Raw genomic sequence first — 14,771 nt, forward strand, 5'->3', positions numbered from 1 at the left:
CACGTTAACAGACTTCCTCTTTACGCCAGCCGATGATTTGACCTTTTAGAACAGGGGTGTCAAACTCAAATACAGAGTGCGGCAAAATTTAAAACCGAACTAAGCCGCGGGCCGAGGTTGAACAAATGAACCTTTTAATAGGGACCCAAACAAGTTTTGCATTGAATATTGAACAAGCAAGACTTATATAACTTTATAGTGACATGCAAAATCCAGTTTCAAATAATAATAATTAAAAAATATTAATGGCATATCAAATAAAATTGAAATCCAAATTTAATGCCTCTTTTCTATTTGCAGTTTTCTGAGGTCAATATCAAAATATATTGTAGCGTCCCGAAAGAGTTAGTGCTGCAAGGGGTTCTGGGTATTTGTTTTGCTGTGTTTATGTTATATTACAGTGCAGATGTTCTCCCGAAATGTGTCTGTCATTCTTGTTTGGTGTGAGTTCACAGTGTGGCGCATATTTGTAACAGTGTTAGAGTTGTTTGTACGGCCACCCTCAGTGTGACCTGTATGGCTGTTGACCAAGTATGCCTTGCATTCACTTATGTGTGTGTGTAATAATTAAGCCAGTGGGCCTGCACGCTGTTTGTATGGAGGAAATGCGGACGTGACGACAGGTTGTAGAGAATGCTCAAGGCAGTGCCTTTAAGGCACGCCTTCAATATTGTTGTCCGGGGGAAAATCGGGAGAATGCTTGCTTGCCCCGGGAGATTTTCGGGAGGGGCACTGAACTTCAGGAGGATTGGCAAGTGTGAGAAATGGGGGGGGGGGGGGGTAAAGGAGACAGATTCTAGAGGCCCATGATGGAGGGGGACCCTGAGAGGCCCCTAATGATGATGAAATTATATGAAAGTCTGTGTTGGGGGCCCTGTAAAGATTATTTTCATGGGGCCCCTGGTTACAGCGACACCGCTGCTGTGTAATAACGGCGGGCCAGCTGTAATGTTACTTTGATATTGACTCAAGGGCCAAATTAAATTAGACGGCGGGCCAAATCTGGCCCGCGGGCCGGAGTTTGTAACCCATGTTTTAGAAGGTGCTGCTGGTGTGAGGTCTACCTTATCTTGGTCCCTTTCTCTGGGCTCTCGTAGTAAAACAGGAAGTTGATCTCATGAACGCCTTCCTGGTCTGGGCCTCGGAGCCAGAGAGGAAGCTGCGTGGACTCGCCCGGGTGCAGCATGCCGCCGTTTATGGGAATGTCCACTACGTTGGACAGCGGGCTAAAATCTTCTGCTGAGACCAGCGTCTCAGACGCCCCGGAGGATCCAGGGGGCGTGGCTATTGTTTTGTAGGCGGAGCAGTTTTCAGCGGAGTTTGGACTAAGGGGCGTGAGGGGCGTGGTGGCCTGATTGCCAAAGGTGAAGAAATCAGGATGTGTGGACGCCACGCGCAGGCCGCAGAGTGTCACGCCGCTGACGTTGCAGAACTCCACGTACGCCTTTCTGATCTCGCCGCACAGCAGAGCGGTGGGAAACTGGAGGAAGAAGACCTGACACACGCACGCACGCGTCACATACTGTGGACGCTCAGAGAAGGCGAGCCCCAGGACTAAACTGCTACCTCCATCAGGGCCATTGGCGGAGTGATGATCGGATCAAGGCGCCGGTCCGGTCCGTATCGCACAAACATCTTGTCTTCTTTGGTCTGATTGAGTCGCGGGCCCTGGATCTTCAGGTCCTGCTTTCCTCGGACGACCATCACCTCAGACTTCTGGTGCCCTGCAAGCGAGGCCGCGGCGAGTGTCAGGCGACTGACAGCGGACTAACCAGCCGGTGACATGTGCTCACGTTACCGTCGGCAACCGTGTCTCCAGAGGACGCGGCGGCCAGGTCGTAGACAACGCCCGCAATGTTCAGTTGGCCCGTCCTGTGCGGCAGCAGCCTGAGCCGAGCCTGAGGTCGAAGGTCAAACTAACTGTTAACGGTCATGTTCACGATGCTAGCGTCTTGACAACCCACCATTTTGGTTTCCTCCGGACCCAAATGAAAGTCTGGGATGGTCTCAGCGGTGACCACGTTGTCTCCCTGTGACGCCTGCAGATGCAAACACAGATTGAATACAATTCTTTGAAAGATGGAAGGTGTGCAGATGCCGCACCTCCTGAGCCGGCGTCCGCTCATTGGTGATGAACTCCCCTGCTGAGTCTTCAGTTCTTCTCTCGCTCTCATGTTGGAACCTCCAGAGGAGCGAGAGGCAAGACAGCGACAGAGGAACCTTTAGCGGGTTCCTGAACATCACCTCCACGATGATTGGCTCTGCAAAAGGTGAAACAGGAAGTAGGTGGCACCTTTAATGCCATCAACTTCCTCCCTGGGAGTGTGTGCAGACGGGCTCTCACCTTCCACCACGGCCAGCGGGTGCTGCAGGTTGTCCGTCTGGCTGTTCAGGTAGCACTGGCTGGGCTGGAAGTTGGGCGGAACCGCGCCTCGGTTGGCAGCGGCCGCCAGCTGCTCCTCCAGCTTGCACCACATGGCTGCCAGGCCCGGGTCGTACTCCTGGTCCAGGGACACGTGAGTGGCGGCCTGCTTCTCCCCTGCACACGCCACAATCAAAACAGAGTGTCAGATCCCTGTGGAGTCTTTCCGGCTGGTGGCGCCGCATGAGCACAGTACCCTCAGCCAGGCGGCGCTCGTGGCCAAAGTAGACCCGTGTGGCAGAGCTGTGGATGCAGGGCAGCGGCAACTGAGGCAGATTGACTTCACTTCTGCTGATCACACTCTAGAAGACACATGAGCAAACTGATGGTTTCCTTTGCGACACACATCAGGAAAAGTCCATTTAGGCCTAGTTCACACGGTATGGCAACTTTTTTTGCCCATGTCAATGTGAACACTGCAATTCTGAATTTTTCCAATCCGACCAAGGCCTCTTTCCTATGTGGGTATAAATCTGACAGGTTGGTGAACGCTCCGCTGGCATCCATCTAACCAACATGTACGTCATCAAGCAGGGATAAGAATCAGAATTCTTTGCCAAAATAGACAGGTGAGAAAATAAAAGGTGACAAATTAGGAGAGAACAGGCAAAAATATTGTTTTAGGAACTGACGTCAATGTTCCACCAGCTCGCCCACACGCTCTTCGGAGCCGACATCCAAGCAAATGTTCCGCAAACTGCGAGAGTCAAAAATGATTGCCCTCTTCCTACTTAATTTTCTACACCAGGAGTGTCCAAACTTTTTGACTTGGAGGCCGCGTTCGACTACAAAAACTGCCTGTGGACCAAAAGCTGACTGCATGCATATATAAAGCCTATACTGTACATAAATACTGTATGTGTCCATATTGACAAACAAGTCGATGGCGTTTTAAAATCGTGTTTTTATTATCTTCGTCTTTTAGCAAAGGTAAAACACTTTTTAAACAAGTGGTGCATGCTTTTATTTCAAGTGGCCTGGACTACTGCAATGCACTTTATGCTGGCATTAGCCAAAAAGCTCTCTCCCGGTTGCAGTGAGTCCAGAAGGCGGCAGCAGGACTTTTAACAGGGGCCAGGAAACACCAGCATATAACCCCAATCCTTGAGAGTTTACACTGGCTCCCTGTTCATTTTAGAATTGATTTTAAAACCTTGCTCTTTGTTTTTAAAGCTGCATATGGGTTGGGGAGGAGATCATGCCCCCAAGTGGAGGAGTTCAAGTACCTCGGAGTCTTGTTCACGAGTGAGGGAAGAGTGGATCGTGGATCGCACCTCAGTATATCTCAGACCTCATCCAAACTTACAATCCTGAGCGCGCTCTGAGGTCCGAAAGCCAGCTCCAGCTCGTGGTGCCCAAGACCAGACTTAAAACTCTGTGGTCGGCCCTAAGCTCTGGAACACTCTGCCCCTCCTTGTTAGAACTGCTCTCGTCTTAAGACCCACTTTTATTCTCTGGCTTTTAACACTACGTGAGTTGTGTGGTCCTCTGTGTTTTAAAATGTAGATTTTTATTCACCGTTTTAATTGGTTTCACCCTTAAAATCGTTTTTAATCATATTTATTTTATATTGGTTTTATATGTATTTATTTTTTGTTTTTATTCAGTCATTGGTGGAGCTCAGGATAGTATTTGAATGTTGTTTTTAATGTTGTTGTGCAGTATTTTGGAAACATTTTGTTGTTTAAATGTGTTGTACAAATAAAGTGGACTGGATTGGATTATATATAATTCACACAATTGGATATTCAAAGTATGTGAAAGTTCGACTCCTACCTTGTTTACTTCCGCGACAACCTCCTTGAAGTTTTGTAATCAATCAGAAATATCAAGCAGCTGAAAAGTGCCCAACATGGATAAGTGTGGAGTTGTGCATTTCTTCCACCATGCATTGTAATGGATTTAATGCATGTCATTTGTCATCGTTTATGGTTTTTAAACATGTTTGAAATAACCACAAAGTTCAGTGAGCAGCTTGTGTCATGTGTGAACATGTGTGTTGACCTGTTCTGCTGGTTGCATTTGTTGATCATTTTTATGGCATGAGTGGGGAAGGTTGTCCGGATTAGGTCAATCAAGTAATTGCCCTGCTATTTTCACTTCATTCACAATTCATGGTCATTGACCTGATTTACTGACATTGTCCGCCAGTTAGCGACATATTTGCAGCAGTCGGACATCTAAAATGAACTTGGAAACACACTTATTAAACTTGCAGGCCAATCATGGCCCATATTTGACACCCCTGCTTTGGTGCAATAATTCAGTTCAGAAAAGGTGGACTTTGATGGCACAGAATCTTTCAAATTGCCAAGAGTGAGACCGACTAAACCTGGAGCCATGTTTACTTCCATGAACACTACAGCATGTGCGACGACGTTAAGGCTGCATGTGGGTCAGTTTGCATTCACATTAGACCACACTTTTCTGGGAGAAATTTGATTAAAAAAAATCCAAATTGGACATTCTACCCTGCAGTTTTTAGTCAAGAAGCACAGATCTTTTTAGGCACCATACCACTGTACTTGTAGGGAGGTATTATTTTCCAACTACACTGCTTGCTGTCACCTTGTAGACGTAGAGATACTCCCGGAGGAAGGCGCCCTGCTGCGTGGCCGTCTGCCTGCTGTCATTGACCAGGATCTGCTTGAAGGCGGCCACGGCCTTCTCCGGTTGGCCGAGAGTGAAGGACTGCCGGCCGATGGTGAAGTTGATGTGGTCCTCGGCCAAGGACCAGGACCTGCCCTTGTAGACCTGCATGGCCTGACAGTAGCAGCGCAGCGCGTGCCTCTTCTGCAAACAACAAGTCAAGTCTTCTCCTTTGGACACGCAGGTGTGGCGTTGCACGGACTTACCTGGCCTGCTTTGCTGAAGCGGTGGCCCGCCAGGATCATGTGGAAGGCAAACTTGCGCAGCATCCGAGTTCGCATGTTGATGAAGCAATGGGCCGCCTGCTCTAAGAGCAGAGCGCTGCGCAGGTCTGAATCCTGGATGGGCACAGTCAAGGCGGGATTTTGCCAACAATGTCTGATAGCGCCAGAGTGGAGCAGGTTGCCTCACCTCGCTGGTCATTTTGATGAGCAGCGTCGCAGCTTCCGAGTATTTTCCTTGACTCTTCAATATCTCTGCGCTGAGGAGAGCGCAGCGCTCGGCCAGCACCATGTTCCTGTGAGGGTGGAACCAGAAGGTGCAGTCAAAGGCACACCATGGCAGCAAAATGACACGCTTCTGCTGATCACAGTTCATGTTTGCCAACTTTAAATGTACACCGCTTTCTAAAAGGATTTGATACATTTTTTACATTAGCGTCGATACCTGCAGACGTCTCTATAGGTCTGGATGGCCGTGTCCATGTAATGTGCAGGATATGGTCGGGCGGCTCCGGCCTGAAGAAATGCTGACACTGCAGCCATTTCCTAAAAAGGAGATGAAAAGAAGGAAAATAAAAAAGTAGTAATTAGGGATGAGGAGTAGGGATGCTCCGATTAATCGGTAACCGAATATATTCGGCCGAATATGGCAAAAAAAGCCACATTCGGCCTTCGGTGGAATGAGTTAAAAACAAGGCCGAATAGTGGCGTGTGACGCAATTTTTTGACGCGGTGACGCAATCAACCAACGTGCAGTGACGTTGGGATATGTTGTGTACCTGTATAAGTGTATGAGGTTACAATGTTGTGTAGGCTACCTGTATAAGTGTATGAGGTTACAATGTTGTGTAGGCTACCTGTATAAGTGTATGAGGTTACATGCACACACTTATTGAGATTTACTTGAACCTTCTGTTTACATTATTAGCCTGTTGTGTAGGCTACCTGTATAAGTGTATGAGGTTACAATGTTGTGTACCTGTATAAGTGTATGAGGTTACAAGCACACACTTATTGAGATTTAGTGGGTCCTCTGTTTACATTATTAGCCTGTTGTGTAGGCTACCTGTATAAGTGTATGAGGTTACAATGTTGTGTACCTGTATAAGTGTATGAGGTTACAATGTTGTGTACCTGTATAAGTGTATGAGGTTACAAGCACACACTTATTGAGATTTACTTGAGCCTTCTGTTTACATTATTAGCCTGTTGTGTAGGCTACCTGTATAAGTGTATGAGGTTACAATGTTGTGTACCTGTATAAGTGTATGAGGTTACAATGTTGTGTACCTGTATAAGTGTATGAGGTTACAAGCACACACTTATTGAGATTTACTTGAGCCTTCTGTTTACATTATTAGCCTGTTGTGTAGGCTACCTGTATAAGTGTATGAGGTTACAATGTTGTGTACCTGTATAAGTGTATGAGGTTACAAGCACACACTTACTGAGATTTACTTGAGCCTTCTGTTTACATTATTAGCATATCTACTGTGGCTAAGCAGACTTTTGCCAAAAGGACAATAATCCATTTGTTGTGGGTTTATCCACTTAAATGCACTTTATTTTTTTGGGGGAATGCATGTTTTGTTTGAAGGCCTAATATAAATGAAAAACTTTGTGCTTTTTTTGAAAAGCAAAGCCTACAGGATTATTAACAAAATGTCAATATTCAATAAAAAATTACTTTATTTGAAAAACATGTCTGAATATTTATTCTAGGCTATTTGTGCAATATAAAAAAAATTGTGAAAAACTGCATTCATTATTCGGTATTCGGCCTTCGGCCAAGTGTTTAAATTTTATTCGGCTTCGGCCACAAATTTTCATTTCGGTGCATCCCTAATGAGGAGATATGCCCAAAAATGTATATTGTTATATATATTGCAGCCTCCTGCGATAACGATACATTAACATCCTTCCATCCGTCCATTTTCTACCTCTTGCCCTTTTCAGGGTCGCGGGGAGCTGGAACCTATCCTGGCTGCACTATTTAGAGTCTTTAACATAGTCATTTCAAAACAGGTTACAAAGGCTCCTAGTTTGGATGCTGATGTATGCAATAATCCATTGCGTCATTTCCAGTTATTTTATTTTCTCAAAACTATTATTAATCTCCTTGTTAATATTTTGTTATTTTTGTTGTAAAATTTTCCTATCTACACTTCTGTTAAAATGAAATAAACACTTATTCTTCTGTTTGGATACTTCGGGCGATGCCACACATTTGGGTATCGATCCAATACCAAGTAGTTACGAGGCAGTATGTGGGGCGGTATAGCTCGGTTGGTAGAGTGGCCGTGCCAGCAACTTGAGGGTTGCAGGTTCGATTCCTGCTTCTGCCATCCTAGTCACTGCCGTTGTGTCCTTGGGCAAGACACTTTACCCACCTGCTCCCAGTGCCACCCACACTGCTTTAAATATAACTTAGATATTGGCTTTCACTATGTAAAGCGCTTTGAGTCACTAGAGAAAAGCGCTATATAAATATAATTCACAGTATTGATCAAACCCATGTTGATGCGGACACTTACAATGTTCAAGGTCAATGAATCATTGAATTTTTAGTCACAATTATAATTTTTTTTTAAAATTAGTTTTAGGAGTCTTTTTACATGTTTTTAGTAGTATTTTTACGTGTTTTATGAGTTTTTTACGTGCTTTAGGATCTGTTTTTAAATTTGTTTTAGGTTTTTTTTTACATGTTTTTAGGAGTATTTTTACGTGTTTTATGAGTTTTTTACGTGTTTTAGGAATCTTAATGTGTTTTAGGAGTCTTGTTATGTGTTTTAGGAGTAATTTACGTTTTGGATGTCACTGTGCATCTCTTCGGAGTCCTTTTATGTGTTTTGGAGTCGGTTTTAATGTTTTAGAAGTTGGTTGTTGTGTTTGTAAATGTTTTACTCGTCATTTAATGTGTTAAGTCATTTTCTGCATTTGTGTTTCGCACAAGAGGTAGAACATCTCACTGTGTTTTCTGGAATCAGACAAAAAGACAAAAGGGCAGTGTAGCAATGAAATATTTCTATGATTTCCTACTACTGGCTCTTATGACAAAGGGGTCATATGATTTTTTTTTCTCCAATTAAACCACATCCTTGTGGTCTACATAACATGTAATGGTGGTACTTTAGTCAAAAGTCTGCATACAGTATGTTTTACAGATCATTTTCAGGTCACTTTTTGACCATTTCTTCAGTATGCGCCGTTTTGTGGGCGGTCCTTCTCCCCGCCATCTTTGTTGTAGTTTTTAACGCTTCCATGGAGAGTCTACAGACAGATTAAGTTCCAACTTTACGGTTCTTTGTGCTAGAAATGGCAACAGCGAAGGATGCATGTGGGTCAGTGTATGTTTTGGTCATTGAATTTATTTCACAAATGTAAATTGAAAAAACAAAACAACTGATATATTTGAATTGAATTTTAAAATAAAAAACCCCAAATTGAAAATCCCCCCCAAAAATTATATTATGGTGATGAGAAGCAATAACTATATATAAAAAGTGATTGATTTTTATTTTATGTAATGAAAGAAAGATGAAGATCCCCAATAAACAAACGGCTGGGGATCTAATCACGCACAATAGTTCTGTACAGTCTGCAGACATCTTTTTCTAATCGACACTTCCGACGTCAGAATAGGAAACATACGTCTTGGTCTGTTTTCAGTTTCTGTTGATATGTGCATAGATATTTCTGTAGATGTTAGTCCTCGCTATGCCTTTTCTAAAATTATGTTCTGTGTAGGGTACAGTAGTAATTATTAAAAAATGTTTTTTCTTTTTTGTTTTTTAAAACGTCCAGTGTCTGCAAATGACAAAACATCTGTTTTGGTCTGGTTTTCTGTTCCTTTTTACTGAGAATTTTCATTTTCCTTTCCAAAATATAAATGTTTTTTATATTTTGTTATTACGTTTCAACACAGTGGGAGAGTGGCCGTGCGCAACCCGAGGGTCACTGGTTCAAATCCCACCTAGAACCAACCTCGTCACGTCCGTTGTGTCCTGAGCAAGACACTTCACCCTTGCTCCTGATGGGTGCTGGTTGGCGCCTTGCATGGCAGCTCCCTCCATCAGTGTGTGAATGTGTGAATGAATGGGTAAATGTGGAAGTAGTGTCAAAGCGCTTTGAGTACCTTGAAGGTAGAAAAGCGCTATACAAGTACAACCCATTTATTTATTTATTTATTTAACACCAAAAAAAGAAAAACACTTTGTTTTTCAATTTCTATTTTTGGATTTTAAATAAAAATTCAGATAAACCAGTCGTTCTTAGTTTTTTAATTTTAGATTTAGGTTTATTGGTCCCCGTTGGGGAAATACTTTTTCACTGCCGTACATTTAAACATTACACCTCAGGAACAAAAATAACAAAAAGACATCATACATGACCAACACATTTACAGGCTTGTCAGTCAGGTTGGCCTGGCCTGCTGTTTAGGACGGCTATAGCTGCCGGGATAAGGCTTTTCCCAAGGCGGTCCCTCCGGAATTTGATGGTTTTTGTACCTGCGCCCTGATGGAAGTGGGATGATGTATTGGTGTAGTGGGTGAGTGATAATCTGGACTATCATGTTTGCCAGTCAAAGGATGGACCTGTAGTTGAAATCTGAAATGTTGGGTGTGGTTAGGCCAATGATTTGAGCTGCTATGTTTGTAATGCGTGCGAGTTTGGTTTGGATGGTTACAGAAATTTCCATTTACGAAGTGAAAATTCAATGACCAAAACATACACTGACTCATGTGCATGTACGAGCCAGTCAGTCCGACAACAAAAGGATGGACAAGAAAAAAAAGTTAATTGACTGCAACATCGGACTACAATGGCGAACTGGGCTAAATGTATACCTTATATGGAGACATCTACTGATGTAACACTTGAGAAAAGCTGCTCGTTTGGAGGGAGTATGAAGGAAGGTAAGATTGATTTCTAATATCTCAGCCATGCCACTACAGTTTGATTTCAAATTGTTGGGACTTACCGTATTTCCTTGAATAGCCGCCGGGGCGCTAATTAATTTAAAACCCTTTCTCACTCCTGCGCTTATTCAAGGCATGCGGTAAAAGTAAGCAGGCGCTAATAATTTTAAAACCTCTTCTCACCCCTGCACTTACCAATGGCATGCAGTAAAAAATTGAGTGTGATAAAATAAAAAATTAATAAAAAATTCTTCAGCAGCCGGGGTCCCGGTGGTTGGGGACCACTGCTCTACAACATGTCATGGCGCCCACCATTACACCATGCTATCTGCGTGCCGGTAGGACACATGCATTTTTCTGTTTCTTATACGAGATTGCAATGCATTCTTGGTCAACAGCCATACCGTTTACACTAATGGTTGTGATATAAAACTATTTTAACACTCTTACTAATATGCGCCACACTCTGTGAACCCTAACAAAACAAGAATAACAAACACATTTGTGGAGAACGTTGGCTCTGTAACATTATAAACGCAACATAAGAATTACCCAGAATTCCAATGCATCCATGACTCTTGGCTATATTATACACGCGCCCCCAACCCCGCCCACCTCAACCGACGCACAGGGGGGGTGTATAATATAGCCAAGAGTCATGGGTGCATTGGAATTCTGGGTAATTCTTATGTTGCGTTTATAATGTGTTACAGAGCCAATCTTCTCCAGAAATGTGTTTGTTATTCTTGTTTGGTTAGGGTTCACAGATTGTGGCGCATACTAGTAAGAGTGTTAAAATTGTTTTATATCACAACCATTAGTGTGATCTGTATGGCTGTGGAACAAGACCCCTGGTTTATACACAGTAAAGCAAAAATAGACTCCTCCGCCATTTTGTAAATGACGGCAGGGGAAGCATCACTCATGACGTCACAAATTTGACCCAGCGGTAAAAGTAAGCATGTGCTAATAAATTTGGGGAGCGATTCAAGGCAGGCGCATATTACATGCCCGGCGGCTATTAAAGGAAATACGGCATGCAGATCCCAAATAAACAAATAAGAAAAGTTGGTTTTGCATAATAGGTTTCCTTTAGAGTATCCAGGGATTTATTTCTTGAGTTTATAAACAACTACAATCACAAGAAAAAATATGGTTTAACAACTGTAGTATAAAGCAATTGATGCTTGGCATTGTTACTGTTGATATTTGCATCCATCTGCCCACCTTCGTTGATGTTCAAGAGCTCGAGCTTGCGGTTGCAGTTAGCATATCCTTGTAAAGTGTGTAGTGTAGCATGTTGAGCTATTACATGTCCACCAGGGATGATATTTGAAAGAGACGTGGTTTATTTGCCGTCATGGAGACGAGCATTACTGACTTAGAAGTGGCTTTGCACTGTGGAGGGACGTTAGCTGCTAGCTGGAAGGCTACATTGCCTTGAAGACGTGTTTGTTCGCTTGTTGCTGTCAGATTTGCAGACACGGCTGGAATGTGTCATCAACATATATTATCAAATATCATGATATCACGATAGTATTAAACATTCTATGGTCGGCCATTACATCGTGTATCGTCTGTATCAGTCTTTTTCAACTTTTTTGGAGCCAAGGCACATTTTTTGCGTCAACAAAATGCGGAGGCACACCACCAGCAGAAATCATTATTAAACGAAACTCGGTTGACAGTAAAAAGTCGTTGTTACAATTGTTGGATATGACTTTAAAGCAGGGGTCGGGAACCTTTTTGGCTGAGAGAGCCAAGAAGCCAAATATTTTAAAATGTATTTCCCTAAGAACCATATAATATATTTTTTTAACACTGAACACAACTAAACACAAGTATTTTTTAAGTAAGACCAACATTTCCAGAGTATAATAAGTCTCTTATTCTTTGTAATAACATTGTTATTCTGAAGCTAACTGTGGAGGGGGCGTGGCCTGCAGCAAAGTGGGATGTTGCCAGGACCGGTCTCGAAATCAACGACAGGTGCGTAGACGGCCTACCTTGGCCTTTTTATCTAATCACCTGTCGCTCTGTTATAGGCAGCAGCCAGGAGGAGAGACAGGGTTGGGGCTGGAGCCAGAGCGCGAGTGAGAACGAAAGAGAAAAAGACAATTGCTGTAAAGCAACAGAGAAAAATAAAATAAAACAATATTGGAACCCTAAAACAGGCTCTTGGTGGTCTGAAGAACCCCCAGGAGGGCAAGCCCCACACTAACCAATAATAAATAAATTACTTCTTACCATTAACGCAACTTCTTGAACATAAAAATGCATGAGAATGTTTTATATTTTGAACGTTGTTTTTAAACACTGTGATTACAAGTGGAATTATTCATTACTTATCCTGTTAAGCAATGTCAGCTCAGATTTATCCGAGAGCCAGATGCAGTCATCAAAAGAGCCACATCTGGCTCTAGAGCCATAGGTTCCCTACCCCTGCTTTAAAGCATAAGCAAGCATGCATGACTATAGCTCTTGTCTCAAAGTAGGTGTATTGTCACCACCTGTCACATCACACCCTGACTTATTTGCACTTTTTGCTGTTTTCCTGTGTGTAGTCTTTTACTTCTTGTCTTGCGCTCCTATTTTGGTGGCTTTTTCTCTTTTTTTGGTATTTTCCTGTAGCAGTTTAATGTCTTCCTTTGAGTGATATTTCCCCCATCTACTTTGTTTTAGCAATCGAGGATACTTGAGTTTTTAATCCTTCTTTGCGGGGACATTGTTGATGGCCATGTCATCATGTTAAGATGAACTTTGTGGACGCCGTCTTTGCTCCACAGTAAGTTTTTGCTGTCGTCCAGCATTGTTATTGTTTACTTTGTAGCCAGTTCAGTTTTAGTTTGGTTCTGCATAGCCTTCCCTAAGCTTCAATTACTTTTCTTAGGAACACTCACCTTTTCTTTATTTTTGGCTTAAGCATTAGACACCTTTTTACCTGCACCCTGCCTCCCACTGTTCCTGACATCTACGAAGCAATTAGCTACCAGCTGCCATCTACTGATATGAAAGAGTATTCTATGGTTACTCTGCCGAGGTCAAGACAGCAGCGACACTCAACAACAACACATCATTTGCAGACTAGAATTACTGCTTTACAAATAATATCTTTAACCCAAATAGGTGAGACTAGATCATCTCGACGGCACAGCAGACTGTATCTCGAGGCACACTAGTACACAGTGGTTGAAAAACACTGCTCTATATCACGCAACATTTCATCTACCAGCCACTATAATGACAAATGGTCACAATGATGTCTTTCAAATGGCAATGAAACAAGAGGTTCTTTGTGCACGTGTGCTCACCAGCGCCCCGGCGGCGTACAGCATGGCCTGGTCGGACAGGAAGTCCTTCTTGGCCGTGTGGTAGCAGCTGTAGGCCAGCTCGTAGTGCTGCACCAGGAAGCACAAGTCGGCCATCTTCCTGATCTGCAGCTCGGGGGCTTCTGGGGGATAGCTGTCCATCACAGAGGTCAAAGGTCAGCCTTTCTAAAAGACTCAGCTTGAACGAGGGTGGGGTCGCTGTGGCCTTACAGAAGGCCCAAGGTGCTCTTGGGCTCGCTGACGCCCTTCTCCGGAGCTTTGCCGCCTCCAAACCACTTCTTGGTGGCCGTGAACAGAGAACGGCTCAAACCTTTTCTGGAGACCAGCTGAGGATTGAGAGGAGAAGCTGTGTGAGTACTGGGTTGATGCTAGTGGGGGATGGGGACGATAGAGGAGGGAGGATGCTGGTAAGAAGGTGCCTGCTAAGAAAGGAGCTGGCAGTCTTTCACACCTGATCATTAAGCTGCCTGATGTTCTTTTCTATGTGAGGCAGCAGGCCTCTGGAGGTGAACTCCTGGATGAATTGGCGGATGCGGTCGTGGTCGTTTAGGGTCAGACACGCCCCGTGTCCTCCCGACGCACTCTCGCTCTCCCTGGCGGGTTTCTTGGCTTCTGCGTGTGTGGCACCGAGAGCCTGGAGGCTACCTGAGCTGCTCACAGAGTCCAATTGTAGAGGGTGGTCCTCCATCCGGTTAGCTTCTCCGCCTGAGAGAAGGAAGTCAATAACATGAATTGTTTACTAGAGCTATAACTTGACTGACTATGTCAAAGTGACGGAGGGACCTGTCTCAGCAGAACCATGATCCTCTGCTGCATTGACGTCATTTTCATCAGCGGAAGAGCTCACAGCTGAAGGAACATCCTCAAACTGATCCTGCACACCAGAAAACAGACAACACAAAACTTTCACTTTGAATGAGACTGAATATTCTGCATGAGTGTTTTGGGCAGAATTTCCACTTATTTGACGGCCACTGATTTGGAATTACTATGGTCAGCTGTAATGACATCATGGTAGATTTTATGGGTAGAGGACTCTTGGACACTTTGAAACATTTTGGGCATTTAAGATGCTACAATAGGTCAAATATGTAAATATTACATATATGTTATATTGCTACTATGGTACATTTTTAGTCTACTTTATACATTTTGTTTTCAGCCCCTTTTTGTACCCTTGTGTGCTTTATCCTTTCCAGCCTTGGTTAGTGAGCTACTGTGAGGAACAATT

General features: G+C 43.6%; 1 protein-coding gene across 2 annotated transcripts in view; it reads right to left on the minus strand.

The window, feature by feature from the left end:
* Positions 1 to 14,771, minus strand: part of trappc8 (trafficking protein particle complex subunit 8) — a 39,527-nt gene that overhangs the window by 10,511 nt on the left and 14,245 nt on the right. For both annotated transcript variants that reach the window (XM_061888236.1, XM_061888235.1), the window contains 15 exons: positions 14,324 to 14,414; positions 13,992 to 14,245; positions 13,751 to 13,866; positions 13,523 to 13,673; positions 5,738 to 5,838; positions 5,483 to 5,588; positions 5,278 to 5,409; positions 4,991 to 5,215; positions 2,619 to 2,724; positions 2,345 to 2,539; positions 2,104 to 2,261; positions 1,965 to 2,039; positions 1,799 to 1,898; positions 1,567 to 1,724; positions 1,065 to 1,495 (listed from right to left, as the gene is read on the minus strand). In XM_061888236.1, coding sequence (XP_061744220.1) covers positions 1,065 to 1,495; positions 1,567 to 1,724; positions 1,799 to 1,898; positions 1,965 to 2,039; positions 2,104 to 2,261; positions 2,345 to 2,539; positions 2,619 to 2,724; positions 4,991 to 5,215; positions 5,278 to 5,409; positions 5,483 to 5,588; positions 5,738 to 5,838; positions 13,523 to 13,673; positions 13,751 to 13,866; positions 13,992 to 14,245; positions 14,324 to 14,414 — 2,399 coding nt within the window. The remainder of the gene's footprint in view (positions 1 to 1,064; positions 1,496 to 1,566; positions 1,725 to 1,798; positions 1,899 to 1,964; positions 2,040 to 2,103; positions 2,262 to 2,344; positions 2,540 to 2,618; positions 2,725 to 4,990; positions 5,216 to 5,277; positions 5,410 to 5,482; positions 5,589 to 5,737; positions 5,839 to 13,522; positions 13,674 to 13,750; positions 13,867 to 13,991; positions 14,246 to 14,323; positions 14,415 to 14,771) is intronic.

The sequence above is a fragment of the Nerophis ophidion genome, linkage group LG26 (genome assembly GCF_033978795.1).
Source record: "Nerophis ophidion isolate RoL-2023_Sa linkage group LG26, RoL_Noph_v1.0, whole genome shotgun sequence".
Taxonomy (NCBI): domain Eukaryota; kingdom Metazoa; phylum Chordata; class Actinopteri; order Syngnathiformes; family Syngnathidae; genus Nerophis; species Nerophis ophidion.